The sequence below is a fragment of the Hakea prostrata genome, chromosome 6, assembly GCF_041222555.1.
Source record: "Hakea prostrata isolate BN-2017 chromosome 6, UWA_Hpros_2, whole genome shotgun sequence".
In the NCBI taxonomy this organism is placed as follows: domain Eukaryota; kingdom Viridiplantae; phylum Streptophyta; class Magnoliopsida; order Proteales; family Proteaceae; genus Hakea; species Hakea prostrata.
The window spans coordinates 38,182,541-38,210,167 of record NC_142605.1 but is presented as its reverse complement, the minus strand read 5'-3'; the positions used below and the strand labels follow the sequence as shown (position 1 = coordinate 38,210,167).

Genomic DNA, 27,627 nt, shown 5'->3' with positions numbered 1-27,627 from the left:
TGATTGTGTTTTTCTAGCATAAAACAAGATATGTCAATAGGCAAAAGAATGGCTCACTCACACGAGCATTCGCCTCTGGCGCCTTGGAGGCGAGCAGAGATGAGACGGATTGTGAATGACTTTGTGTAGGTCAATTCATAATCATGATGTCGCCTTGATTTGGAATCAAGATGAGTTTCTCTATTGTGAAGAGAATCGACATGAATGTTCCCACTATTCATGTTGCCTATAGGAGCCAGGTGCGAGTACTTTATGTGGCGCTAGGGTGGCGACAATAAAGAAACTCGGGTTAGGCGCAAGAGGTTGCGACTAGACTAAGACCTGTGTGTTGAGATGGACATACATTCTATTGTATATAGAATGCTCCACCATAGCACATATATCATACTATGTGTGCTGCGATCATTAGAAATGAGAGGATGGATCCCTGCTCCTCTCATTGTGTGAGTCCTGGACCCTATGGTCCATTAGTGTTCTTAGTGACTTTCGACGACATCATGAAACGAAGGGTTGATGTGGCTACTTTGGGGTGTTACCTATGGTCATGATTGATTCGACCTAAAGAGGCACTACCGGGAAAGGAGTCAATCGTAAGTGTAGTGATGGTCCAGGGGCGAAAGGAAAGGTTTGATTCAACCGCACCCTAAAAGTGTTTGTTGGCGCCAACTGTATGTGTTACAGTAGTGAATATTTTAAGGACAAGAAGGTGATCTCTCAGAGGGATCGAGATACCTTTAGTCTGGTGAGTTTGAATAACCCTAGGACATTGTGTTATACTAATGCTTATTTGATTTGTTTCTTTGAGTGATGTGTCATTCTGGCCTTCTCGGGAAGGTTTCTAGTTTGGGGCTCACGCGTGCGTGGTATCACCGGTCGCACAACCCATTTTGCCAGTATGATTTGTGGATATTAGTGTTTGGGACACGGGTGGTCTATGTATGGGATCATAGTGAAGAGATCAATATATATATGTATCCGGGATATACATGTGTGTCTGGGACACAAGAGGTCTATGTATCTGGGATACATAGCAGAGAGATTGAATATGTATATCTAGGATATACATGTGTGTATGGGACACAAGAGGTCTATGTATCTGGGATACATAACAGAGAGATTGAATATGTATATCTGGGATATACATGTGTGTCTGAGACACAAGAGGTCTATGTATCTGGGATATATAGCAGAGAGATTGAATGTGTATATCTGGGATATACAAGTGTGTTTGGGACACATTGAAAGATTAACACTTGCCCTTGTGCAAGTGGGAGCTGTTGGAATTTATTAATATAATTAATAAATTAAATGCCCAAGGGCAATATTGGAAACTCACTATTAGGGCGGTTACAAAATAGGGTTATATATTTTGGTAATCACCACATTAGTGAGTAAGTGTGTGATTTCATTCGTACGAGATTTCTTCCAGAAAAGAGGCGGCTCCATCTTTCTCTCTCTCTCCTAGATTCGCTGGCTTGGAGGTTTCCTTCCTTGCTTTAGATCTTCTTCCATCTTTCACTCCACAGGCATTTGGGTTATGGAAATACTTCCCTTTCCTTGTGATTGTGGAATCACCCGGTAGAAGCTTTGGTGGTGGAACGAGAATGTGGATCCAGAATTACTTCCGCTGCGAATACTTCACAAAAGGGAAAGCGAATCCAGGTAAGGAATCTTTCCCCGTCAATTAATTGAATTGAACTATTTTTGGAGTATTACCAACATACCAATTGAGGAGCAGCAGCAGACGTTTCAGAATGTCACCGATAATGTATTTGTTTCAGAACATGAAATAACTGAACCCAACATCCTCTCTGAGGACTTCATCACTTACGTTAGTCCATAATTCTTCTTTTGTTAATTTTCTGCTAACGTTTTATGGTTCAATTCTGTAGGAGTAAGGTTTAATAAATTAATTATGCAGATTGAAGCAGAAGTATTTAGACTTGAAGAATTCAAAGCAAGCAAAGTGAAAGAGCTTGTTCTGATGAAAAAATCAGAGTTGGATGAGATTTCCAGGCAGACACACTTGGGGGCAGGAGCTGATTATACAATTGAGGCTATAGAGTCTGGCAAGAAAGATTGATGAAATGTACAATGTAACTATTTCTCTTTTCATTATGCCGTAATATTATCTTCTTGTCTAATGCAGTTGAGGTGGACCTTGCTAGCATCCTGGATCAAATTGAGCTTCAAATTGTAAATGCTAAAGAGGAAGCATTTTGCAGAAAACAAATACTTGAGAAGGTTGAGAAATGGTTAGCTGCATGTGAGGATGAATGCTGGCTTGAGGAATATAACAAGGTATAAATTTGTATCCTCCGGAGGATTCCCCCCCATTCAGACCTTTTTTGTTTAATTTTTAAAAATGTTGGTGTTGCAGGACGAAAATCGCTACAATGCTGGTAGAGGTGCTCATCTAGTGCTCAAGCATGCTGAGAAGGCTTGTTTGATGGTCAACAAACTTCCAGGCGCATATAGCTGCATGAGGCATTATTATTTCCAGTATGGAGTGATCAATATTATAATGGAGTCATCAATCAGGCTTAAGCCTTGAAATGTTGTTCCTAATTTCAGTCCATTTTTAGAGAATTGATCCACTCACCAGGGCATTGCTTAAGGCTGATTTAGACCTTTCAAGAGTTTCTGATTTTGATTTATTTAGATGTATTCAATTATGTAAAATTCTTCATCTGTTTGCTGTTGGAGCAGCAATGGTGGATGCGTTGGCATCAACAACCACAGCATGGGAGAAAGAAAGAGGTGTAGAATTCACATATGATGGTGTATGTACTCTCCCAGCTTATCAGTCAAAATATGTTAAAAATCCACCATGTAACTTAAACTGATTTTTCCAGTGGTGGGTTTCTGGTTTGTACTTGATTTTTCTTCCAAATTCCAATTGGAGTGTACTCCAGAATCTAGATGCTTTACTTTCCCTATTTATTATTATGTGTACTTGTCTGAACTCCTAATTATTATATTACATTCAGAGAAACAGCAAGAATGCCAAAGGCGATGGGTATAAACTCTGGTCTATAATTGATCTCCATTAAATCATGCATATTTTTTGATGTCTTTACCCAATTTAATATTTGCAGGAACAAAAGAAACTTCAGGGGCAGTTGATAGCAGAGCAGGAAGTGCTTTTTGGGTCAAAACCAAGCCCTTCAAAGTCCCAGAGTGGAAGAAAGGTATCAAGAACTTCAACTGGTGGTCCATGCACCAAAAGAAATTCCCTTGATGGAGCAATATTATGAACTCCTAGATCCAATCCACTTAATACAGAAAAAGCCACTCCTAAGTCGCGCACAACCAAGAGCTATTGTCAAATGACTCGCAAAACCACCATCTGGTGGAAGGTTTTGTGGCTTTGCCTACAGGTTATTCTTTCTTTCATTTTGTTTTCCTATCTAGAAACTTTCAGTACAATTGTTTTGAAGTTTTCTTCAATATGTATGCTATGTAGCACACAATTGACTTTTATCTAGGTGGGAGAGGCTTGGACAGTGCTGGCCTCCCAGTTAAACAGCACTCCTTGAATCTTGCAAATTGTTATGTCACTGAATCACCCATGTCAAGATAGCCTCTCTATCCTATCTCCAAGGCCATCATGAAGAACTTTATTGAAGACATGAACAAAGCACAGAAAATGCTTCCAAACAACAAAACACCAATGACTACACCATTCAAGTGGTCTCTGAATACTGATGAAGAGAATAGAACCCCCATGTCAATGCCAATTCCAGTGCCCTCTTCCCCTTCAACTGTGTCAGTACCAATGCAGACTGCCATAACACCCATTCCTGCTTCTGTCATTTTTGTAGCTAATGCTAAAGGTAAGATGCCTAAAGACATTGAATAATCATTTGAGGAGTGGGGAGCTGGTTTCGTTCTTCCCCATGAAGTCTTTTGTTGAAGTTCTAAAAACGGGATTGACTTGAATCTGGTTGTGAATCTAGTTGGTGTTTGTGCATTTCTTACTTCTCATTTTCTCTTGAGGTCAATCATTATTGGCTCTTGTTAAGACTAGTTTTGAGGGTGCATGGAGAAGGGAGTTGTGCAATATAAAAAATAACCATGTGGGGGACCAGAAAGGGACCAGGACAAGTGGCAGCATTCTATTGAGGAGCAACCACTCTCATGTTGGCCTATGTGGGAAGTAGTTAGTTAAGACATTTAGGGGATTGTTGGGATTATATTAGTGGGCATAGGGAATAGGCTAAAGCAGGAGATTGAATTTGCGTCTTTTCAGCAAGGTAGCTTGTAGAGATGGGAAGACCCTTGGTTTAGGGGTATTTCAAGTGGGGGTTCAGGTTGAGGGGTATCTTGTAGTGCACTCCTGGTTGTTCAACCTCAGTGTGGGATTAATGGGCTGAGTTCTCTTATTGTTTCTTCAGGCTTTGATTTACCATTTAAAGTGCAGAGTTTGTGAGTGTTGTGTATGAACTTGCAGGTTGCTGCCAAAGGCTGATGTACAATTGAGGTTCCTAACAATTTTTCACATTCATGTACATAGTAGCTACTATGCCATCCAACTGTTCACTACCCATGCGAACAGCCATAACTCTTCTCATCTAAGGGAAGAACAGTAGTTTTCATCCTTTCACCCAGCTTTAAAGCCTATTGGGTAAACTTGATATGTTGGGTAATGTTACATCAGATTCGACCAAGAGAAACGGTTCGGTCCTGATTAACTGTGCTGGTTGTACTCAATCCGGGCTAACCAGGCCACCCAATGACTCCCAAGGAGATGAGCATAAGCGCGGGAGAACTAGGGAAATGCATATCTTCCCGAGCATTAGGACTTGCATGTAGGCAATGTTTGTGAAGGCAATGAAGTCCGGTAAGAGTCACGTAGTCTGGGAACGTAAGAGACAACTATGGCAGATACTGCCAGCTAAATGTCGTGCACGGCTAGAGCAAGATATTCAGCACCAGATCCATAATAAGTAAGGTGTATCCCAATTTGGACAGATAAGGCTGGGTAACCACTTTCCTTATTTGTGTGGGATGAGATTGTGTAGTTCATTAAGAAATTCTTAACCGCCATGGATCCAAAGAGCAGAAAAGGAGAGGAATTTTAGAAGTTGGGCAATCTGACATACTATGACAAACCAAGTTAAGCTATTTAAACCCTCCACTCACCTCACTCAAGGTTTTGAGTACTCGTTTATCAATTTTCTCAGAGATTTCTCATTCTGGAGCCTTTCTTAGTCCCATCCATGGAGTAATGTTTTGTTTCTTCATTGGCTTGATTGCCGGAGGTAGCCCACTCTCCCTGTTTTTCTTGGTGACATGTTCTATTGCAAACCAGTTTGATTCAGCAAACAGGCCAGTTTTAGACTCACCAGTCACCAGGTAAACTTGAACCATTTGAGCTTTTTCATTCACTTGTATAATCTGGGGCAGTGTTGAATATGTGAAACTGTGACACAGGAAATGTGAAGCTGATTCTCTTGTTTTCCCTAATGTGGAAGTCTTCTTTGGTTAGCTGACCTTGGTTACTTTTTCTCTATGAGCTACTATGTTTGGGTTTTCATTTGATGAGACTCACATGGAAAAGTTAATTTATTTGAAAAGGTGAAAAAGGGGAGTAAATGCTTAGTCAATTGCAGGCAGAGCTCGTTCCAATCAAAGCCAAGGCCAACAAACAATTTAGCTGACGTGAAGATAGGAGTTGTAAGATCAAAGTGAAGTTTCGGGTTTCTTTTCAATACTTAAATTATCCTTTGTGATGCTTATGAATTTTATTTTATTTTTAAAATACCAATTTCGTGTACTGATATTGTTTTGGGTTCATCTTGCCCCCATAAGTTGGTTGCTTCTTGTTTCCGTGAGTTTTCTTTGTAAAGGTGTGGATGGTTCGGAAGAAGGAAATACAAGCTGAGTTCTGTAATGGGTTCCACTATATCCAAGGAATTTGGGATGATCGAAGCACATTTGAGTTGATGAATGAACTAAGAGCGCAGCAGATAAGAGTGCTGAACAAGCTATATTAATCAATCATACCTCAGAAAGTATTGACTGATGAATTACACAAGGAAAAACAGATATTCTTAGAAATTCATGGGACAAAGCTCATGTACAGCCTGAAGCCTCGAGAAATGCTCTTGAAACCAATGAAGCAGGGACTGCTATATGAAAAAGACTTGTTGCTGCTGTATTTCAGGGACCAAACTTGTTTTTTTTCTGATATGGATGCTTTGCAGCTTTCAAAGGCCATAATAATTGGACTTTGCTTCAGTCTTGCGCATTTAATGTGCATGACTTTCATGCGAAACAATCCAGGCTACCGGGTCTAAATCTCGACCGGAATTTTGGATCCGACAGTCCGAAATTTGGCATGACGGTCTTGCGCATTCGCATAATAATCAAGGACGTGATGTAAGAGTTGCTTGACAACCTAAGCTTGTATCTTCTATGAGTGTGAAAATTGAGCATGTACAAAGGTTCTTCTCAGAGAAACAGGTGTAGCAACAACTCCAGCAAGTTAGGGTAGAAGATCCAATTATCTCTCTAGAATTTGCAAGCCACGGCAGAACACAAGTAATACTAAAAAAATCCAGATCTTTTATCCATTAGGGCAAAGGTCCATGGGTTCTTCACAATTTTTCACCACACAATAGGAATGAGACTTATGAGGGTCTTAACTCCGTTTTGTTATTTAAAGATGGGTCTCAATGTCTCATTCCTATTATGTGGTATAAAAGGAGTTTGGATCACCTATGTGTGAGAAGCTTTCTTACCACACGCCACCCACCTATAAATATTTTTAAAGAATATAAATAAAAATTTTAGCGAGTCTCAGGTCTTATCGTGTGGTTTAAAAGCGTTAAAAGATCATATTGTTCTTCCTTGATGGGGGGAATCAATTCAGATTTGCAAAAGAATACAAGTTAGAGTACAAATCCTACGATGACAAGTAAAGGATCTGAGTTCATAATAAACCATTCACCATCACCTAAATGATACAGAAAAAAGAGAAAAAGATTGAGATAAAATTTAAAAGTTATACATTTTTTTATTTAATTTAGTGCTAAACTTTATATGTAAATGATGGAGCTGACAAAATTCCCACTATCACGAAGGTTGTTATAGACCCCAACCGGTGACATAAAGCTCCAAGCCTCCAACCAACCATGGAAGGAAGGCAACCGCGCCGCAAGTCCAGCACTCCAAGGCTCAGATAGCTGCGAGGTGACAAGAGCACGTCTCTGTCTCTCTCTCTCTCTCTCTCTCTCTCTCTCTCTCTCTCTCTCGTTCACGCTCTCTTTTTTGTGTTTTTCAACTTTGTCGTATTGTACACGTCATCCCCAGTCATGCACCGTCCACATGTGGGTTCGCTTCCCCCCGCACTAGGCACGATTTGACGTGGACGCAAAGTCACCAAATCAAAATATACCTTTTTGTTTCACTTCTTTTATCTAATTCAAAACGCCTCTCATTTTAAGTTAATTACGGAATTGCCATTCTGTTACTTACTCCTGTGTCTTCTTTGCACGAGTCTCCTCCTTCAAAGCATACCAGGAAGGCGGGAAGAGCAAGATTGCCTGTTGGACGCGGTTGCACGCGTCGTGCTTCAGTACTATGCAATTAATGCATGGCATTGAACTATCTACGGTCCAGATCAAATCTAGTGGTTAAAATTTATTCATTTTGATTTTTTTTTTTTATTTTATAAATTATATCCAAAAAAAAAATGACCATTTTAGATCTCAACCGTAGACAACTGCGCATTAATTGTGCAGCACTGAAACCAAATCCCCGTTGCACATTCTTCCTCTAATTTAATCCATCAAAATTCTAATTCTACAAACAAACAAAATTTAAAAAAGTATTGAAATGTATATCTTCCCTTTCTTTGTCATCGAAAACCTTTACTTTGTTAATTTGGATTTAAAATTTACCATTTGATAATGATAATGGCTGATCTTTTTCACTGTTAAGAAAGAATTAGTCTATCACTTAGTAGTAAAAGAATTTATTTTGGTGATTAGGAGTAAAAGCATTATAGCACAGGGGTGGTCCATTGAATTTTGATAACTTTGAGGTAGCTACTCGATTAAGTTTAGATTTGATATTTTACACTAGAAATAAAAACCATAAGATTTTTTTCGTATTTTTTTATTTTTATGATATGATTACTTGGAAAAAGAACCCAAAAAATTAGTCAAGAAAGACTGTTTTTTTCTTATAATAGGACTGATGGACGCTAGAAAGAGGCCCACTCGATTGGTGAAATCATGGCCTAAATTGAGGTCAGGGAGAATTTTTCATTTTTTCATTTTTATTTATTATTTTTTCTTCTACCATCTTCAGAATACAATAAGTGGTATTTTAAAAATTATTTTTTGGCCAAATGTATTTTAATATTCAACCACCATGATTAGAAAGATAGTGGAGATTATGGTCATTAAATCTTGAAAATGCTATGTATCGTGATTTGAGGGCCAAGCAGGAGATACTCGCACGGCGTTAAAGTCTAGGTCATACGTGTAATCAATCAATATTATTATTGTTTGAATTCAATATCTAAAATGTGCTTATACCGCAAATGCTGTAAACCTTTTTTTTTTAGTCAACAATAAATCTAATTTTTTTTCAATGGTTGAATGAATTATATGATGAATTTAATCTTTTCCCTTCTTGGTATAATTTTTTTTATAGAAGAATTTAATTAAGGCTTAAGATCAGTTAACTTCTTTCTAATTTTAAGAACAATTTCACATCAATGGAAATTTCCTCGGTTATTTGGTAGAATGCAGTGAAATGAATGAAAGATTGAAAATCAAAGTAGGGTTTTATATTGCTATCTCAGTTGCTAAGAGGGACCTAACTATACAACTAATGACAAAAACAATAGTTTCTTGATATAGAAAATTGTTCTAGCTATTCATTGTAGTTGTAGATTGTTCCGTACTTAAAAACAATTTGTACTCTTACCAAAGGAAAAAAAAGAAAAAAATTGTACATTTACTGTTGTACGAAGATTGTTATAGATTTGATAGAGACATTGACGATCAATAAATCAACAATTCAATTATGATATTCTAATTGTAGTATAGAGAATTTTGAATACGTGGTAATTAATCACCTTCTTGGGTGAACTTTCTTATTATGAAGCTAGTTCATTTGAAATTCTTGCAAAATTATAGTTACGATTAAACCAATGATACATGGGACGTTTATTACTCAAATACAAGTAAGTTTTTCCCCCTTTCTCTTTAATTATGGCGTCCGACCTAATAAACGCGCACCTTGACAGGTCTTCTTCTCTTCTTCTTTTTTTTTTTGGGGGGGGGGGAAGCGGGGGGAGCTTGATGATGGTAGAAAATTTGTTCATTGGAATCAAATATCATTGAAATCTAGTACAATCATAGGCTCATAGCAAATAATTAGTATTACATTATAACTTATTGATTCAAATAATCTTCAAATTATTTTCATAATTTGTTTTGGACTCTTTTCCTAATTTTTTCAACCATATTTATCTTTTTATTATTTTGCAAGAATTGACTAAACTTTTATAATGGTATGTTAATGGTTCATCTGTTCATGACTTGATGGTTCAATCAATAAATCGTTAATATGCTATCCTAATAAGTTAATTATTTTTTGAATCCGAATTCTCTACCTCGACAGATAAAAGGTATAGATTATCTTGATAAGCTAGTCATTTTGGAGTCCCAATCCTCTACCTCGACAAATAGAGGATATACGTTACCATAGTAAGTTAATCATTTTGGAATCCGGATCCTATACCTCGACAGACATATAATACGTAGCCCTACCTCCTAAACAGTATGAACAGGGTATAATCCTCTATGTATCGAAATAAAAGGATCCCAACTTGTCATTTTGTGGCATTAATGTGATTTAAGTATATTGATAAAGACTTAATTATTATAAAATAAATAAATAAATAAAGATTTTAGTAAAATATAATATTTTTCTATCTTAATTTTTTATTAAATTTCATCAAATTGTCAATAAATAGATTTATACTCAAGAACTTGAGACTGTGCTGGCTATATCAAATCTACGAAATTTATTTGACAATTCAAATTTTGAGTATAGATTTTCAATATTTATTATTATTATTTTTTGTTGGGTAAGATTTTGAATATTTATCCTCTCTTTTTATTATTATTATTTTCTTTAAAAATTTTTGGGTAAGATTTTCAATATTTATTTGGGTGAGGTTGGTGAAGTTTGAGTCAAAGCACGGGTCTCCTGCCACGAAATAACGTAATGGCATTTCCGTAAATAAGAAAAGTTAGAAGGGCAATTGAATTCCCATGTACGTTTTAAATTCCTCAAAAAAAGACAAAGAGCAGGTTCAGTGTTGGCAAAAGGGCGGGTCTCTAACGTTACTTTGGCAGCTTTAAATGGAAATCATAAAAATAGAAAACAAAATTTAATTAAAAAAAGACAAACCTTTGCTGGTTTTTCCATATATTTTACATTTATTTTATTTTTTAATATATTAATGGTATTTTCATTATTACGAAACTTTTTTTTATCATTTCTTACCCAAAATTTTTTATTCGGACTTGAACAATTTTCTTAAGCAAAACGTATAGTATCTAGAGTTTTCTGATTAAAATATTATATTTTGCTAATATCCCGGAAAAAAATTTCAGTTTTTTTTTTTCTATATTAAATCTTTGATTTATAATCTTCAGCTTTTCTTTTTTGTTGTTTTTATTGTAAAAGCTGTTTGGAGTATTCGGAATTTGGACAGCTTTTTGTTTTTGGGCAACGAAAAAAAATCCAGTCTTCGTTGATCTCTCAGGAGAGAGGAATTGTGAAAATTGTAAGTAAGAAAAAAAATGAAATTGTTTCGTTCTTTTCTTTTTCTTCATTTCTTCTTTTCAATTCTATCGTGACTTGGTGAGTTCTTAGTGTAATGCATGAAATGATAGTTTTTTATGTGATCAACTGGCGCCATTATAGTTATTTTTTGTCCTCTCTGTAATGGTGATACTTCCAGTGGAAGGAGACTCTCTGTGTTACTCAGAGTGAGTTTGACTGGAGATATCGCAACTTGTGTTCTTTCGAAGAGGATCTCCAGCTTCTGAATTCCAACTAGTTTTTGTTCAAAATGAAAATTTGAAGTAACTTTCTCTGTGGGTTTTTGTTTCTATTGATTAAATTTGTTTGGTTAGTAGTGCTGGTTTGGAGGTGTGAAAGATTGTTGTTGAAGTGGTTTGAGTGATTGAGTTTGCTTTGAACACACTTATTTTTTTGGGTTTCGGTTTATTACTTAGGGTTTTCTTGTGGAATGTATGTATGGAAGGAACGGAAGAGATGAGCACTGGAGTAGCAGTTATGGGAGCAGATGCCTCTCCCAACTTCCATGTGGCTGCAAGAACTGAGAACCCTAGCTCAGCTGCTGCTGCTGCTGCTACAGTGGCAGTTCCAACTTCAGTCGGAGCTTCACCGGTAAGTGTGGCTATGCAAGGAGGTTCGATGAAGAAGAAGAGAGGTAGGCCCCGAAAATATGGTCCAGAGGGAACTTTGGCTACGGCATTATCACCAATGCCGATTTCTTCTTCTGCGCCTCCGGCACAACCACCGCCACAGGCGCAACCACCGCCACAAGCACAACCAATCGGCGACTTCTCTGGAGGTAGTAAGCGGGGTAGAGGGCGGCCAACACCAGGTTATCTGAAGCAAGCGCAGCACCAGAAAATTGACATGGAAAACATTGGTAAAAGTTCCTGTTTTCTATTTCTTAAATGCGTACCTGTTCGTAGTTTAGTAATTTGTATACACTCTGGTGGTTGTCTGATGTATTTTGATGGATTGAATATGGTTTAATGTTGGGAAGTGTTTGTTTGGGCTTCACTATCATTTTCTACATTTGAGGTTTAAATGTTACTACCGTGATTGATGTGGGACCTCCATTTGAAATGGCTATCTACAGATCTGAAAGTAAATAGGGTTCTGAAAATGAGGTGGGGTTTTGCGGGATTAATGAGGGAATCTTCTTCTTCTGGCTAAGGCCCAGTTCTTAATTCTTTTGGCAACATCCAAATATTAAAGGAGGCTGGTCTGTTAATACAGCTACAAAAATGGGGGACTATAGATTCCTGGCTTTCTCTGTTGCGTCCATTTTGTGTGAAGAAAATGTTGACCTACTGGAGTAATACTAAATTTATCCGTAGTTTCTGACTCTGTTCCAGGATGATTCCATCATTCTGGTAACATGTGGTAGAATGATTCTTATCTTTTTTGTTTATTGCATGTAGTACTTGGGCAAGTTATGGGAATTGAGAGTGATGAAAGTTTTCTGTATTTGCAAAACCTGCACATGGTTTTAAACCTTGTTTCCTTCTTTATAGTTGAACTCCTTTTGAGCAGTTGTCTCCTGGTCTACTCCTTTCCTTTTTCGGTACATGTTCAAGTTTGAAATGTGTAGATTGGAATGCATAAATGCAACTTGTTTTGTCAAACTGGTCTGCAATAGTTTCTGCACTTTCAAACGGTTTCCATGGTTCAAATTTTATGGCTTATAGGGGGGATCTACATTTATATCTGGAAGTAGTCTTTATTGTGTTTGCCTCTGGTATAAAGATTATTTAAAGCACATTAGATATAATTTTTAGTGTGAGGTAAATTCAGGAATGCCAACACATTTAGTGGTTAGTTGTGTTTGTCTCTGCTATGAAGATCATTTAAATCATGTTTGATATGATTACTAGTGTCTGGAAAATATTGAATAAGCCCGTTAACAGGTCGTGCTTTTTTACCTCTGAATATTACCCGTCTAATAATTTTTCTTACGTTGACTGGTTGAATAAGTTTCCTTTTCTAGCAAATGAGTAATAGTTTCTGTTGTTATTTGAATGAGCACTAAGGGACTTGCAAAGTGGTCCACATTGTACCAATCTTATTTTCATGTGACTTGTTCGCAATTAGGTGGGTTATGTTGCAGTTTTCCTGCAACAATTTACCTTACACCTGCAGATAAGTTAAAATAGAGAAAGTTGAAGCTGACCATGTTGGCCTATGAGTTAGAATTAGATTTTGTGTTTGATGTTTTGAAAGCCAAGTGAGGAATGTCTTGAATTTCATCCAAGCATAGGAATCAGGAAAATCTCGAGGTTTAAATGTAAGCCAATCCCTCAAAAAATTTGAACTATGTTCTTACTAAAAATAAATGGAACAGTTACTGGCGATTTGATCTTGCTTGATGCTTTAAGAGTGATGATGGTGAAGTGTTAGTTAAGAATGAGGACATCAATGAAAGCTGCTGGAATCATTATTTCTGTAGTGGCATAGCCTACTTAATGAAACCATCTGAGTCATAGACTTATAGTGAACTGGAAGAAGGCACTATACATCAAGTCACCTGTCAGAGGAGCAACGTTAATTTAGAGTTTCCAAATTAAAAGCAACACAAAAGAAAGACGTAAATAACCAAGGGCCTAGGCTCAGATGAAGTCCTAATAAAAGTAGGGAAAAGCTTAGCAGTGGCTTATATTGTTTACTGAGTTGTTTGATAAAATTATGTGGGCTGAGAGAATGCCAAATGTATGGAGAAAGAAAAGCATTGTAGTCTCAACTTAAAGACAATATCCAAATTTATGGCAGTTAATATGACAGAGTTCACAGAGATTTAGTCTGGCATGTTATCGAGGAGAAATGTTTCCAAGTAGCCCGTGAACATGATTAATTACACGTATATTGGTGTCCTGACCTGAATAAGAACTGCTGGAGGTCATGGTAGTGAATTTCCAATTATAGTTCGGTTATATCAAGGGTTAGCTTCAAGCTCTTATGTGTTTGTGCTTTACTAGAGGCATCCCCAGAGAGGGTCCTTAGCGAAAGCTTTTTATTGTTGACATTGTTTTCATGGGAATGAGACAAAAGTTGGAAGAGTTTTAGAGATCATCCTTGGAGGGTATTAAGATGAGTAGAACAAAGATGGAGTACATGGAATGCAGCAGTAACAACTCCAAGATGGGTAATAAGGGGGGTGAAGATTGATGAGATGCAAGTGAACGTTTTCGGTATCTATTATCAATCGTTAGTTCGGAAGGTGATGTAAAAAAAAATTCATGTCTCACAAAGATTTAAAATGGGATGGAGGAAGTGGAGAGGTGAACCTGAAGTATTACATAATTGACCGTTCCTTTAAGCCTAAAGGAAAATTTCGCAGATAGTTGGTTGAGTGTTTATGATGTATGACGTGGAGTGTTGCCCAGTTAAGAGGCATCATAGAAATTATTACGTGGAGTGTAGTGGAGATGAGGAGTAATGATGATATTATAAAGCTGGTTTCGGAGTAGCCTTGATTCTATATATAGAACGAGAAAGTCATTTGAGGTGGCCTCGCCAACTTCAAAGAAGACCTTTGGGTGCTCCAGTTTGGACAGTTACTTGTTCCATTTTTTTAACGTGCATAATCCAGGTCCTATTTCCAGTATGACATGGAGCAAAGCTGATTTAAGGGCAAGTATCCGCATAGTCAACCCTAGATAGTTCGTATAAGATTGATCTGCTGTTGTTGTGTTGTTCATCTTATCTTACATTATCATTTTGTGATTTTGTCACAATCCATGTAGCCAACTCCCTTTAGTTGTCACATTTTCCCCCCCACTCTCTCTCTCTCTCTCTCTCTATGCTTCCAATGTCGTGGATTTCCAATTCAATATGTCTTTCCATATACTTCCCTTCTCAATTTTGATTTGTTATTATTTGTTTTGACATGTTAAGATAGCTCAAATAAGGGACAAGAAGTAGATATAAAAGTGAAGATGGTAAAGACTAGTACGTGATGAGGACATCAAGAAGAGATGGAAAGTTTATTTCTCTAGCCTACTGAACAGACATACTTCAAGTATTTGTGACTCGGAAGATTCCACCATTCGCCATGTCACGAATTGTACATATTCGGAGAATTACAATGCTCGAAATAAAAGAAGCTCTAAGGAGGATGAATGGCAAAGCACAAGGTCCTGATGAAGTCTCAATAAAAGTATGGAAGAGTTTAAGACCCAACGGGTTAGCTTAGCTAACCATGTTGTTTTGTAAGATTTCAAGCACAAAGAAAATGTTAGATCAGTGGAGGAGAAGCATCGTTGTCCCAATTTATTTTTTATTTTTTTATTTTTGGTTAAGTTCTTTAGAAAGATAAATTTGATATTGTATTTATTTATCTACTTACTTCTATCTTTCTATATACTTCATTCTCAATTTTTTTATTGCTATTTATTATACTAATAATGTGTTATGTATTTGTTTATTTACCTGAAGTCCAAGGTCATAATTTTTATGTTCCTAGTCTTGAGGCTTGATTAATGCGTTTTAACTGGATTAAATGCATGATGTCTTACACTCAACTTTTGAAGATTTTGGTTTTGTGTTAACGTATATGTAAGTTCAAAAGCATGGTGGGAGATCTTGCGAAATATCTCGCTTTTTCAAAGAAGCAAGACGAGATGGAGATCGAGAGAAGAGAGTTGGGATATCTCGCTCAAGATCTTGTCATATCTCACTATATCTCGCCCTGGATCTCACCATATCTCGCTGAAACTCTTAATTTTCGCCTTTTTTTTTATGTGGATTTCGGATGGAACTTGCAACTACTCTTAGCACATCTACAACATCGAAGGAAGATCAATCATTCTTTGTTTGTCTTATGAACTTATGATTTAATGACTTATATATAACTTCTAATGGTTTTATAATTTTATTATTCTATTCTTGAAAATTAAGATTGTGATACTCATATGGATGAAATTTTGATGACATTTAAGTTATTTGATGCATTTGACACATTTGTTTTTCATTTATATGCCTTACAGGTTCTATATTACATGTTGTATAACCTTGCATTCTTGATCCTATAACATTTTGATTTTTCACTATGGGTAGACTTAGAAATCTTACTTAGGGTTGTTTTCTAACAAATCCAAGGCCATCAATGTGTTCAAAAAGCCTTAAAAAGGCTAAATATCAAGTTTCAGCCCAATTGGGACCCTAAAACCCATTGAGATGGGTCACCGAGTTGACGCTAAAAAATCTCATATCTCGATCGAGATCTCGCCGAGATGGTCGAGATCTCAGTCTTTCAAGATGGCGAGATCTCACTTGAGAGCCAGATCTTCTACCATGTTTAGAAGTTCTTGGACGTTTTAATGTTCGGTGTAGTTAAAGCATCATGGGACAACAATTAATCAATCGACTTAGCCAGCCAAGTCATTGTAAACTGAGCTAATTTAGATTTGGCATATTAATGCCAAGCAAATGCTATCTTGCTTGATCGACCCATTATGTACCACCATAATTACAGTTGTCATGATGACAAGGCTTTTAGGTGACGCCTTGACAACTATGGCATTTATCTCTTTATTTGGGTACAAATGAATCTGACACCATCTTAATCTTTGAGCCGTTGAGATACACATCTTCATTCTTTGAGTATAGCATTAGTTGCTTTTATAAATTATACATGGGTATAATTTAATTCTGGTTTTCCTGCACCTTTGTCTTAGGGTGAGTGCAATGCAAGGGTTTGAAAATCATCTCTAACAGCCATCTCAGCATATTTTTGCTATTTCTTCTTTTTTTGGAACAATGTTTCGGTGGCTCCAAAACAAAAAATAAAATAAAATAATTGTTTTAGGCTTAATATAGTTATTTTAGTATTGAAATTCTGTAGAAGGAAAAGGCCACGTAGGCTGGTGTTTTCATTTTGAATCCTTGAACCTAGAAGGTAAAGTTGCCTATTTCCACCTTGTCTGGATGGTATAACATATTATTATCAATAAATATTTGAATTCACCTATTTTCTAACAGATTCTTGTAGTTTTAAAAGTTTATTCTACAAATCAACACAGTGAAAGTTTTGCAATGCGTGTTATGTAGATGGTGAACCCAAGTAATGCTTAAGTCATAGACACCTTATATTACTCTTTAAGTCTTCCACATCTCAACTCCCAACGCAATACTACTACTATGTGACTGCCTACCAAGCAGGTCGAGATTCTTGAGAATATTGAGATTTCACCAAGGTTCTCAAAATACATAAAATCTCAGTCAAGTTCTTCTAAACAATGCAATTTTCATAATATTTTGTATGCCAATATTGAGATCCCACTGAGTTTTTGAACCAGGGAGTAATGCAAATATATGTTTCATAGCCACCTTTAAATCATTGCCTGCATATCACATCAGTATATTTTTGTTTTCTATTTTACATGATGAATTTGGCTGGAAGTTTGCAATTTATCATTGAAGTGGAATACTAGGAGGCAGGATCCAATTATGTTTCCTAATTTACTTCAAATATTTTTGCAGGTGAGTGGGTGTCATGCTCTGTTGGGGCAAATTTTACACCTCATGTGATCACTGTTGCTATTGGAGAGGTATTTATTCAAAAATCAAATTGTTCTTTTCAGTAACATCTAACAGTATAACTCTAAACGTAGTTCCAAAGTCTACTCATTCATTTTGTTCTCATTTTCTCATTTAATTCTGGTATATTTAAGTTCTCTGTGATTCACCCTGAAATGCCTCCAAATGGAAATAGCTATTAAGGGGTCATTAAGAATGGAACTATATTATAAGCACAAGGCAATTTGTCAGGTGTCTTTGCTTATTACTCTAAGAGAAATGCCTGGCAAATCACTCATTTTTCTCTTTTGGTAGCTTCAATTGCTTGATCTCTTCATAGTTCTTTTGGAGATATGGAAATCTCTACATGGGGTAACTTTTCAATGACCATTACTAAATAAATATTGGTTATCTAACTGCTAGCAACTGGTTGATAATTGTCAACTTTTAATCAGTAGTAGGAGCTAGTGGTCCGCTGTAACAACGTAAATGCCCCCATTGGATTGGAAAAGCAGCATAGGATAATAAACAGGCTTTCAAGTAAAAAAGGGAAAAATTCAACGGAGATGTTCAGCACAGTGCTTACAAAAGTTAAATACATGGGATTTTCTTCTTGATTGTCTTTAGTTTCCCCTGCCTCCAACTAGAGTAAGAGAAATGTTTACCCTAAAAAAAAAATAATAACTGGAATGACTTTATAAAAATTAATCACACTTTTCAGAGACCATTTTGCCTAGTTTTCCACACACACACGCCCGAAAAAGTCTACCTTGTAAATTTTCTATGAAGAGTTAATTTCTGATGATTTATATCAAGTTTTTGGCATCATGCTTCTCAGCTTTGTGTTTCAGGTACATTTCTCTGCTCTTTAAAGAGGTACCAGTCCACCTATGGATGTGCTTTGTTTCAATGAACCTTAATCCAGCCATTACCTACTCCTGAATAATTTATTTTTTCTGAGCACTAGTATTCTCACTGGGGACTGTATGAGTGTATTCTCACATCGTCCCAATGTATTTCGTCATGCTACATTTGTTTTAAGAACAAAAATATTTCCATCAGGAAAACTCCCCACCTGCCAATTATTATTTATTTTCACCTGTTTGAATATGTGGGTTCCATGTAGATGATACTTCCTCATTGGTGGGGTCCAGCAGTAACAGTGTCCTTCCATCAGGAAAACTTCCCCACTTGCCAACCATTATTTAATTTCACCTGTTTGAATATGTGGGTCCGTCCCATGTGGATGATGCTTCCCCAGCGGTGGGGTCCGGCGGAAACAGGATCCTTCCATCATATATTGAATTTATTTTCTGTTTTATGATGGGAAGTACAAAACAACCTGACCACAAGCTCATTATCTTCACTTATAGAGATTGAAGGACCTCATGTCCGCCAGATAGTTTACTAGTACCAAATATTTGTTTCAGTGTTGACTTGCCATTTTGTTGCTTCAGGATGTTACGACAAAGGTTATATCATTTGCTCAGCAAGGGCCTGGAGCCATATGCATTCTTTCAGCAAATGGTGCGATTTCAAATGTTACTCTTCGCCAGCCTGATTCTTCCGGGGGTTCTTTGACATATGAGGTATGTGTCGTATAGCACTATACTACCCTTATTCGTTGATATGATACATACTTCATTTGATAGTTTTCATATGAGGTAGTTTGTTCGCTTGAGTCAGGTTGACCAGATGTTAGAAGGTGGTCCAATATATTGTGGTTAATTGATGGAAACATCTAGACAGTTCTCCCTTTTTCTTTAGTGCAATAGAACACAATAACGCAAGAAAAGCTATAGAATAGATGGATGATTCACAGTACAGCAGAAAACATTAGATGGTCCAGTTTCATGATTTTTGGAATTCAAAGTTGGAGTAGGATGGAGAGAGAAATGATTAAATTCTTCTCGTTGAGCCTTTTCTAAGGGATAAAAGTTCCGTGATGCCATTTTGGGTGGTCAGATTACTGCCACATGTCCTAGACTGGCAAGTCCCAAAGATGCTTTCTATGCATGCCCACCCTGAGATGGTTTTCATTTTCTATTGCTTCAACCACTTCATTGGCATGCTTCTCCCAACACAGATACATGTGATTCTGTGAAGATTTTCTACTTTCCTTCATCCCCAGACCCCCCCCCCCTTTAAAAAGAAAGAAAAGTCTCCTATTGAAGATTATTGTTCTCTTTGATATTATGTAGATATGTTATCATTAAATGCATCAATGCCAGGTTTCATTAGGAGTAGAGTGTTATTGCTTACTGTTTCGAGTAAGACAAACAATCTATCCACAATGAATTCAGGTCTTGCTCTGTGAATCATCTTTGGTAATTTGCTGGACTTCTCAATGATTTTTGGCTCAAGGAAGGATCAAGGATCAAAATTTAGTTAATATTGGTCTAGAAAATATGGAAAATATCAGTGCTGCATTCTTTTATTATTACATATTCAATTTCCCTTGTGAATTCTATTGATTTATTTTGTGATTGTGCATGAAACTACCTTGACTCCTCTATTTCAAAAAAAGGGATTGAAATTTTTTCAAATCATTTTTAGGAATTAAAGTTTGATTACCACTTATAGTTCATGCTATAAACAGTCCACATTTCCTATACTTGTGTATGCAGACATGTTTCCTCCTTTCCCCTTCCCCCTTGTAATGAACTGGTTCCTTTTATGAACCTTAATTAATATAAGTGAATCTTTGTGGGCCTTGTCATTCTTAATCTTATTCATGAAGTAGCTTTACACAACCTTCTCTGAGGCCCGTGGATTAATCATATCGCTTATCCAGACTGTCGTCTGACAAGTAAGCTTTGGGTTTGAGAAAGTATCTCAGTTCACTTCAGCCCCATGTGGCATGTCGTAAATTAACAATTTGATATTGAAGTTCCCATAAAGCTTTAATAACAGGAGCAAGTTGATGAGAGGAGAAACAAAGAAGTGGTTGGTTTTCTTGTTTATTTTTTGAGATACATGTACTTTTTCTGAGGTCAATCCTTGGTGCAAAGCTAAGTCTGCTCCGCTGGGACTTAATGGCTGTGGCTTTGAGTTAGGAAACAGCTTCTCTATGAAGCAAAGGTAAGGGCTGTGTAATTACGACTCTCCCCAGACCCCTACAGTGGAATGAGTCGCATGCCCTTTTCTGTATCTTTTTGTGGTTGCTCTGGTTTTGAAGAACTTATCTTTTTGGCTGATTGAATCACTTTGTTTTATCTCTTGACTTACATAATCTTAGCACTCACCACCTTTGGAGGAAGCTTTACCCTTCAAAATCATTGGATTTAGGTGTCTGCAGTTGTGTATCTATGTGCTTTGGTAACTGAGTTAAGGTTATTTTCTGCATTTTTTTGGAAGCTAATTATTTTGTGAAGCTATAATTTACTAGATCTTTTAATTTGTTTTTTTTTTCAAGCCCTGTTCATGGCTTCTTGTTTATGATGATTTGACCTCCCAGCTTCTGAACATTTCTTGTTTCAATTTCAGTTTTATACTTCCTTGATCTCTTTCCTTGTTTATAATTATTTGACAAGGGATCACATTTCATAATGAATTGTGACTTATTTTCTCATTATTATGGTTTGATGCTTTCTTTGCTGAAATTTGTCTCCAAGACAGTCAATCCATTTGTTGCTGCTGTGTGTTTAGGGTCGGTTTGAGATACTTTCATTATCTGGATCATTCATGCCTTCTGAGATTGGAGGAACTAAGAGCAGATCTGGCGGGATAAGTGTTTCATTGTCAAGTCCAGATGGTCGCGTCATAGGTGGAGGAGTTGGTGGTGGACTAGTAGCTGCCACCCCAGTACAGGTAAGCAACTGACAGCAAAAATGTAATGCTTTATGGCTCACAGTTTCGCATGCATGAACTGTGTAGTGGTTTCATCTGCAAATGTAACAATAGATATCTTTCGAATCACCCCAAAATCTGGCTAGACGCTAGTGAATCTCGGCCACCATATTTCTAGTTTTAGTTTCTGGTGATCTGATTTCCCTAATATTAGTGAGTTTACCCCAGGTAGTGGTGGGCAGCTTCATCCCAAGCACTCAACAAGAACTGAAGACAAAGAAATCAAAGGCTGATGCCACATCTGCTGGTACACCAACAGCAACTGTGTCAGTTCCGAATGCAGAGATGGAGGACAGCTATGGCGGCCAAGGGCAGCATACCTCAACTCCGAAGTCTAATATTGCCAGTACTTCGTTCCGCGGAGAAAACTGGGCATCAATGCACCCCATGCAGGATTCAAGGAATTCTGCAACTGACATAAACATATCTCTACCTTCAGGATAATGATTCATAGATCCATATTCCAGAGTCAGTCTATGAAGTTTCTCACCGACCAAATTCAAAGTCTGATCTTGGTTGTTCAAAACTTCCAACTCATCATGTTTTTGAGTTGCTTATAAACTCATATTTATCAGATATAGGAGTTCTGGTAAGGTTAGTGGTTAGGTAGACCCTCATTTTCATCTGCTGTGTTCATGTACTTTTTTGTTTGATTCCCTAGTTAGAGTATTTAATGGATAGCTGTTGTTTGACATCATTCTTTCTTTTGGCTTTGGTTACCTTGTTCACCTGTGTTGTTGACTTGTGGTTGTTGTATCTGTTGATATTATTTGGTCAAGGAATGAAATTTTCAATGAAGAGTTTTTAGTTAGCATGAAGTTGCCTTCAGTTGCAAGGTCTATTTATCCTCTGTTCGACTACAAGAATTACCTCAGTAGTTGGGGGTGAGTGTAGGGAGGGGGGCAGTTCGAAACTGAGACCAGACCACAAGCCTTCCAGTAACTCTGGTGTCCACAAGTGATACCACAGCTGAGAGAAGAAAGAGTATTGTTTAGGGATGCCAAAATAAAATTTGAGAATTTTGGTTTTTAAGTTGAGAATGTCATAAGCTCCTCCTGTGACCCTGTCTCCTCTCCCTATGAAATGACTTCTCTTTTGTTATTGAATATACAAAGAGGAATTCATTGGCTCTCACCTACCCATCTCTGTTATCGGAAAATAGCAATTCTATTAAGCAACAGAAAACTAGAGAAAAATAGCAATTCTCCAATGATTGTTTGACATTAGACAACTCAAGCCATTGATGGTGGTTGTAGAAAAGTTAAAACTAACAGTGTCTTAGTAATTTAGACCATGAAGCTGCGTTTGCTTGAGCAAATGTTCTGCACTGGAAATACAGAATGAAGAACTTAACCAGCCAATGCAGACCTGCACAGAGTATTTCTACTCACCTTGCTCTGAAGCCTCCAAACCCCACCCCCCCAAAACCCAAGAAAAAGAAGGGATCTTGGGTCGATCTCTTTATATTCTTATATACACTAAAGACTAAAGAGATGATGAAACCAGTGAAAATCAATATGAGGGACTCCTGTTGCGTTGAGAGGCCAATGCCTGCTCTGCCTTCCATCCTCTGTTTATTTTTTCTATGAACTCCTCGACTCTCCTTCTTAGCTCGTCGTCATCTTCGTCATCTTCATCTTCATTGTCACATTCCTCGACATCAACAATGGTGACAAATTTGTCAATGGGTGGTTTCTCATCGTCTTCCACTGCAGGAACTTTTGCAGGAAAAGATGCCTCTTCAATGTTTTCTGAGGACAATGCTTCATGTCTCTCTTTCTCCTCTTTCTTAGTTCTCTTTGGTGCATCACAGGAACAAACGATATTTTCTTGGGTACTCAATGAATCGGGCTTTAAACCACTAAAGAGGAGAATGACAATGATCAAATTGCAGAGACCGAAAACGAGGAGAGAATTTGAAGTAGCTAGAGTGAACAACTCCATAGTAGAGTGGAACATGGTTGAAGAACAAGAGAGAAAAATGAGTTGATTGCCTAGGAGGGATGTCGAAGGCTTTTTAAGCATTGCTTTGTGAATAAAGTGCCAAAAAAGCTTTTATCCTTATTTGCAAAAGTGAAGAACAGGGAGAGAGGAATAATGTGAAGTTAGTAGACGGTCCTTTAGTTTAACACAGTTGGGAAGCTTCATGTCAACTACAAAGGTGGGGGCATCTCATGATTCATGATTAAATAATCATGGAGCTGCATCAAGAACAATCATAAGGCAACTTCTAAGCAGGTTACAGGCCCAAACACTTTATTTCTTTGATCACATGAAGCCATGGACAAACCCATGAGTCTAAATCCTTTGTCCACAACTTTACTCCTACTTTTCACAGAAGATGAAGGTGAGGGTGAGCTTCATCTTGTTTCCAAAGGAAAGCCAGAGTAAGCAAAAGCTGCACTTTTACGTTGAGCTTAATGAGAAGTTGATGTACAGGTACGGTGTTAGGTATTTTACTTACAAATGTGCCAAAAGTTCTAAAGCTGATGGAATATGTTGAATCAAACCCTTTAATATGTCTAATCTAATGCTTATATACTAAATTGAACCTCATTATGTGCATAACATATGGGCCCACATGGCTGCCTGGTGAGATGGCCCGAATTGGACAACAAAATGGTAAGACCTCATTCCAGAAGGACATGCATGTCTAGATACTACTGTCGCTTATTTTAATCCTCTGTTCTTTTAATCTGACCATGTCCTTGTCCTTCCAACCCCTCCCCCAACCAAACAAATTTTAAAGCATTAAACATGATTGACATCTTTCAAATACATGAATTCCTGCTTGTTGGCTATTATATTATTCAATTCCGTGTGTTCTCTATAACCAAGTCATGGTTTCTTTGTGATTTAAAAAGAGTCCGTATAGGAAAGTATGCTTTTTCTTCAATTGAAGAGAATAAGGTAGTTCTGGATCTAATAATCACTCCCATTGTTGTAAAGATCACACCTGTAAAACAGATGGCTCTACAGGGTAGATGAGTGGGAATTCCAGAGCCGAAGTCTCCAAGGCATTTTAGGTATTCAATTTAGCTTTTTCTTGATGAGGTGGGGTTTTGGGTGGGGTAAGGAGATGGGAAACATTAATATGTTATTCCTAGAATGTCTGATTAACCTGTGATCAAGTGCATCCGCAAAAGCATGCTATTGTTTCCATTTTCTGATATGGTCACAGTTTGAAAATTCTTCTCCTCAAGTGCACTCAACAAATTCACAAAAATTCACCTAACGGAGTAGAGAGAGAGAGAAGACAAGGGGAATGCAGCTGCCAATAGCCTAAAAAAAAAAGAAGAATTATAGATCACCATTGTTGGTCCAGAGTTCAGAAGACAATACGCAATAAATAATTAGGCCTTGATCATACTCACTAACTCACACCAGCAATCAACCGCCAACTATTTGTTGCCCACTCAAGTTAGACAAGACAGATCAAGAGTTCACCTGAGTTGAGCAATCAGAAACGAGGGAAAAGCAAATTGAAGTAATAAACTTAGTTTGAGAAGCACATAAAACAACAAAAATTAACAATAAGAGAAGTAAAAAATACTGCAGTTCAGATGCCCAAAATGCTCCATAGGGAATAATTAAGAAATAGAATTTAAGTTACACAGGATCAAAATTCAACATAAACTCATGGAAACATTATCCATTTGTATGGCCATATTTGTTGTTCACTTGATCACCTTTTCCTTTTCTTATTTCCTGAAAATCTAGCATTGGAGCCTTTCAAGTCATTGGTTGTCTCAGCTGTATTCTGCTTCTTCAGCCCTTTCCTCCCTCCAAAGCCAAATTTGGAGTTCTTATAGTCTCTGTCTTTTTTGTTTTTATGCCCACCTTTCTTCCCCAAGCCACGATGCCCAGCCTTTCCTCCTGATCTATCTCCAGGTGCCACTCCAGGCCTCCTCTTATTTGACTTTTCAAAAACACCATCTTCAAATGAAAACCCCATTTCCTCATCCTTCTCTCCCCCAGCAAACCCACTCTGTTGTCTTTGTTTCCTCCACTTCTGAACTGATTCAATGTCATTTTTCTTTTGCTTAGCTCTCTCTTTGAGTTTCTGAGACTGAACCTCTTTAGCAATTTTCTTTGCTTCCCTAGCTTTTCTTCTCTCTTCAGCCTCTACCATCTTATTCTTCTCTGCCAATAGCCTGCCTTTCACTTTGACCATGTGGGAATCAGTCTTCACCATCTCTGCATAGTAGTCTGGTGGCCTAAGAAAAGGGAGACCCATTGATTGTAGTTTCCCAAAGGCCTGTCTAGTCCCCTCCAGTGCCTGAGTGTAGAAACTGAGTTCGCGGGCCAGGTCATCATTTACATCAACCTCTTGCTCTTGATCAATATCGATGGTGAGCTTGTGAATCCAGTCCAAATTATCTGGCCAACTGATATCAGCAAGCTTCTCAAGGAGCCCATCGTGGTTGTTTATGGAGTTCTTAGAAGCTTCAGTCAGCCTCACATCTTCATCTTCATCTTCCTCTTCCTCTTCACCTCCAGATTCTGATTCAGGTTCAGATTCAGGTGCTTCACCATTAAAATTGACCGTGTCCATTGCATTGCCATTAAACAAGGTTGCTTTTTTCTTGACCACAACCATTTCGCACTGATGGATTTATCTGAAACAAAACACAACCTTTTAATTTCAGTAAAAAAATGTCTATATATTATACTAGGTGCTTTACAAGCCAATAAACATGCACTATATTTGCAACAGAAACAATGACCAAGAGAGAAGTGGGAACAATTGAGAAATATATGAGATGGTTCTATAAGCAAGCACATAATCTGCAGTTTGGGAGGAACCATACTCGATCCTCAGTAAAAGCAAAATTGGGTTCCCCACTAACTATTTTCATCTTTCGGGTGGGGGTAATATAACAAAGTACTGACTTCCTCGGTTGATGGCCAACTTAAATTAATGTCTGTTAATCCAAGTTCTTGGTTTTGCACGATACTTTGTTACACTTGCTGAACTACTAATAAAAATAACATTCTCTTCAAAAGAAACACACACAAAACAGGGTACCATTCTAGTTTAGGAACGGTACAAGTTCATACACACACAAAACATCGAACAGTTCACACACATCATAAGATGCAAAGTTTTATTTATAGATAAACTAAATCAACCGTTACTTTCAAGATCGAATTCATGAAAACCTGAAGTAAGCCAAAAACTATAGTTAAAATAGTTGTGGCTGGGGGTGGGAGGAAGAAGCTAGAAACAGTGGATATGTAGATTCAAATAGAATCTTGAACTGTTTTAAAACGAAACGTAGGCTTCATCGAAGCACGAAAAGAGAGATGCACCTGGAAAGAAAAAACAATACACATTGAATGCATGAAACGGAATGAAGAACGTAAAACTGAAGAAGCTTTACCTGAGACGACAAGTTTTATCGAATCAACAAGTCAGAAAATCAAAGTAACGATTCGGACCTTCTACCTCGCCAAAACCCTAAACCCAGAGTCTAGTAACCCCCGCTCACTGTGCACGACGAAGAAGAAGGAGAAAGACGAAGGAGACTCACCTTGGTTTAATGGAAAACCACCTAGACCAGGTGTGAACACACTTCCACTGATTGCCGCTCTTTGAAACAGCACAACAGCTGGAGTTTCGCCAAAGCTTCAACAACGAGGCTGTGTTCTGCTATTTCAGTGTTTTCTATTAGGGCGACTCGGTTGGAAAACAGGGAAAAGTGACCTAGAACCCGACTAGGGTTTAAGACTCCGAATCCCCTACCCTTAGAGCTGATCCTGAAATTACAAAAAGATATATAGTGTTTTTGAGCAAATTACACCGACCGTTACATTTTGGGGCAAAATTTTCATCCGTCACTATTGCCTCATAAATTACATGACACTCATATATAAATTACAAGTTACTATAGTTAAAATAAATATAAAATTACTTAAATGTTTTTTAATGCTATAGTCAACCCATAGGAAGAGGGTTCATCCATCTTCTACCTATATCGGAAACTGCTCTTCACCATCAGACCTTGTCGGCCACCACAACCCCCCCCCCCCCCATTTTCCCCCTCTCTGTATATAACATCTCTCAAACTAATCGGTGAGTCCAGGGCGTTGAAGAAGCATAGGATTTAGAAATAGAATAAATGGAATATGATATAAGCTGATCACCAAAATATGTTGCAGAGAGAGAGACAGTGGTCCAGTGAAAAGGGTTGAATACCCAAAAGAAGAAGAAGAGTGGAAGATCATCTTGAACTTTGTTGGCTCCAATTTCATAATGAAGAGAAAAGGGTTTTTGACTTCCAATTTTAAAAGCTCAATTATGTTAGCCAAAGAGTTTGGAATTTTGTGTAGTTATGGGAAAAGCGACATGGAAACACACACACAGAGAAGATGTTGTTGAACTCCAAGAAAGAGGTAAACAATGCTGAACTCACTGATTAGGATTAGTTT

At 37.5% G+C, this 27,627-nt stretch overlaps 2 protein-coding genes and 1 long non-coding RNA gene across 8 annotated transcripts; 2 read left to right on the top strand and 1 right to left on the bottom strand.

Annotated features, from left to right (window-relative positions):
* The first annotated feature begins 1,000 nt into the window (after positions 1-1,000).
* Positions 1,001-6,226, top strand: LOC149013949 (uncharacterized). 2 transcript variants are annotated; one of them, XR_016173938.1, is made up of 3 exons: positions 1,001-2,301; positions 2,381-2,783; positions 3,099-6,226. It is a non-coding gene; the product is annotated as an uncharacterized LOC149013949 (long non-coding RNA). The 2 variants fall into 2 exon arrangements; XR_016173937.1 differs by lacking the exon at positions 3,099-6,226 and having other exon boundaries at positions 2,381-2,784.
* A 4,501-nt stretch (positions 6,227-10,727) lies between these two features.
* Positions 10,728-22,026, top strand: LOC149013948 (AT-hook motif nuclear-localized protein 1-like). 4 transcript variants are annotated; one of them, XM_089158676.1, is made up of 6 exons: positions 10,728-10,816; positions 11,300-11,713; positions 17,311-17,378; positions 18,804-18,935; positions 20,995-21,156; positions 21,364-22,026. In XM_089158676.1, the coding sequence occupies exons 2-6, from the start codon at positions 11,311-11,313 to the stop codon at positions 21,637-21,639; spliced, it is 1,041 nt and encodes a 346-aa protein (XP_089014802.1). In that variant the 5' UTR covers positions 10,728-10,816; positions 11,300-11,310; the 3' UTR covers positions 21,640-22,026. The 4 variants fall into 4 exon arrangements, with proteins under 4 accessions (XP_089014802.1, XP_089014801.1, XP_089014803.1 ...); XM_089158675.1 differs by having other exon boundaries at positions 10,734-10,816; positions 11,271-11,713; XM_089158677.1 differs by lacking the exon at positions 10,728-10,816 and adding an exon at positions 10,837-10,893.
* Positions 22,027-24,536: 2,510 nt separating this feature from the next.
* On the bottom strand, positions 24,537-26,963 carry LOC149013947 (rRNA processing protein-like protein). Of its 2 annotated transcripts, none has more exons than XM_089158856.1 (2): positions 26,580-26,714; positions 24,537-25,814 (listed from the first exon to the last, which is right to left on the bottom strand). In XM_089158856.1, exon 2 carries the CDS (start codon positions 25,793-25,795, stop codon positions 24,881-24,883), a length of 915 nt encoding a protein of 304 aa, XP_089014982.1. In that variant the 5' UTR covers positions 25,796-25,814; positions 26,580-26,714; the 3' UTR covers positions 24,537-24,880. The 2 variants fall into 2 exon arrangements, with proteins under 2 accessions (XP_089014982.1, XP_089014981.1); XM_089158855.1 differs by lacking the exon at positions 26,580-26,714 and adding an exon at positions 26,730-26,963 and having other exon boundaries at positions 24,539-25,814.
* Between the last annotated feature and the right edge of the window lie 664 nt (positions 26,964-27,627).

Excerpts from the sequence above, each read along its gene's own strand:
- LOC149013948 (XM_089158675.1), top strand. The coding sequence starts at position 11,293 with ATGGAAGGAACGGAAGAGATGAGCACTGGAGTAGCAGTTATGGGAGCA. Across the intron at positions 17,379-18,803 it reads TCACTGTTGCTATTGGAGAG|GATGTTACGACAAAGGTTAT; the intron begins GTATTTATTCAA and ends TTGTTGCTTCAG. Across the intron at positions 18,936-20,994 it reads GGGGTTCTTTGACATATGAG|GGTCGGTTTGAGATACTTTC; the intron begins GTATGTGTCGTA and ends CTGTGTGTTTAG.
- LOC149013947 (XM_089158855.1), bottom strand. The coding sequence starts at position 25,795 with ATGGTTGTGGTCAAGAAAAAAGCAACCTTGTTTAATGGCAATGCAATG.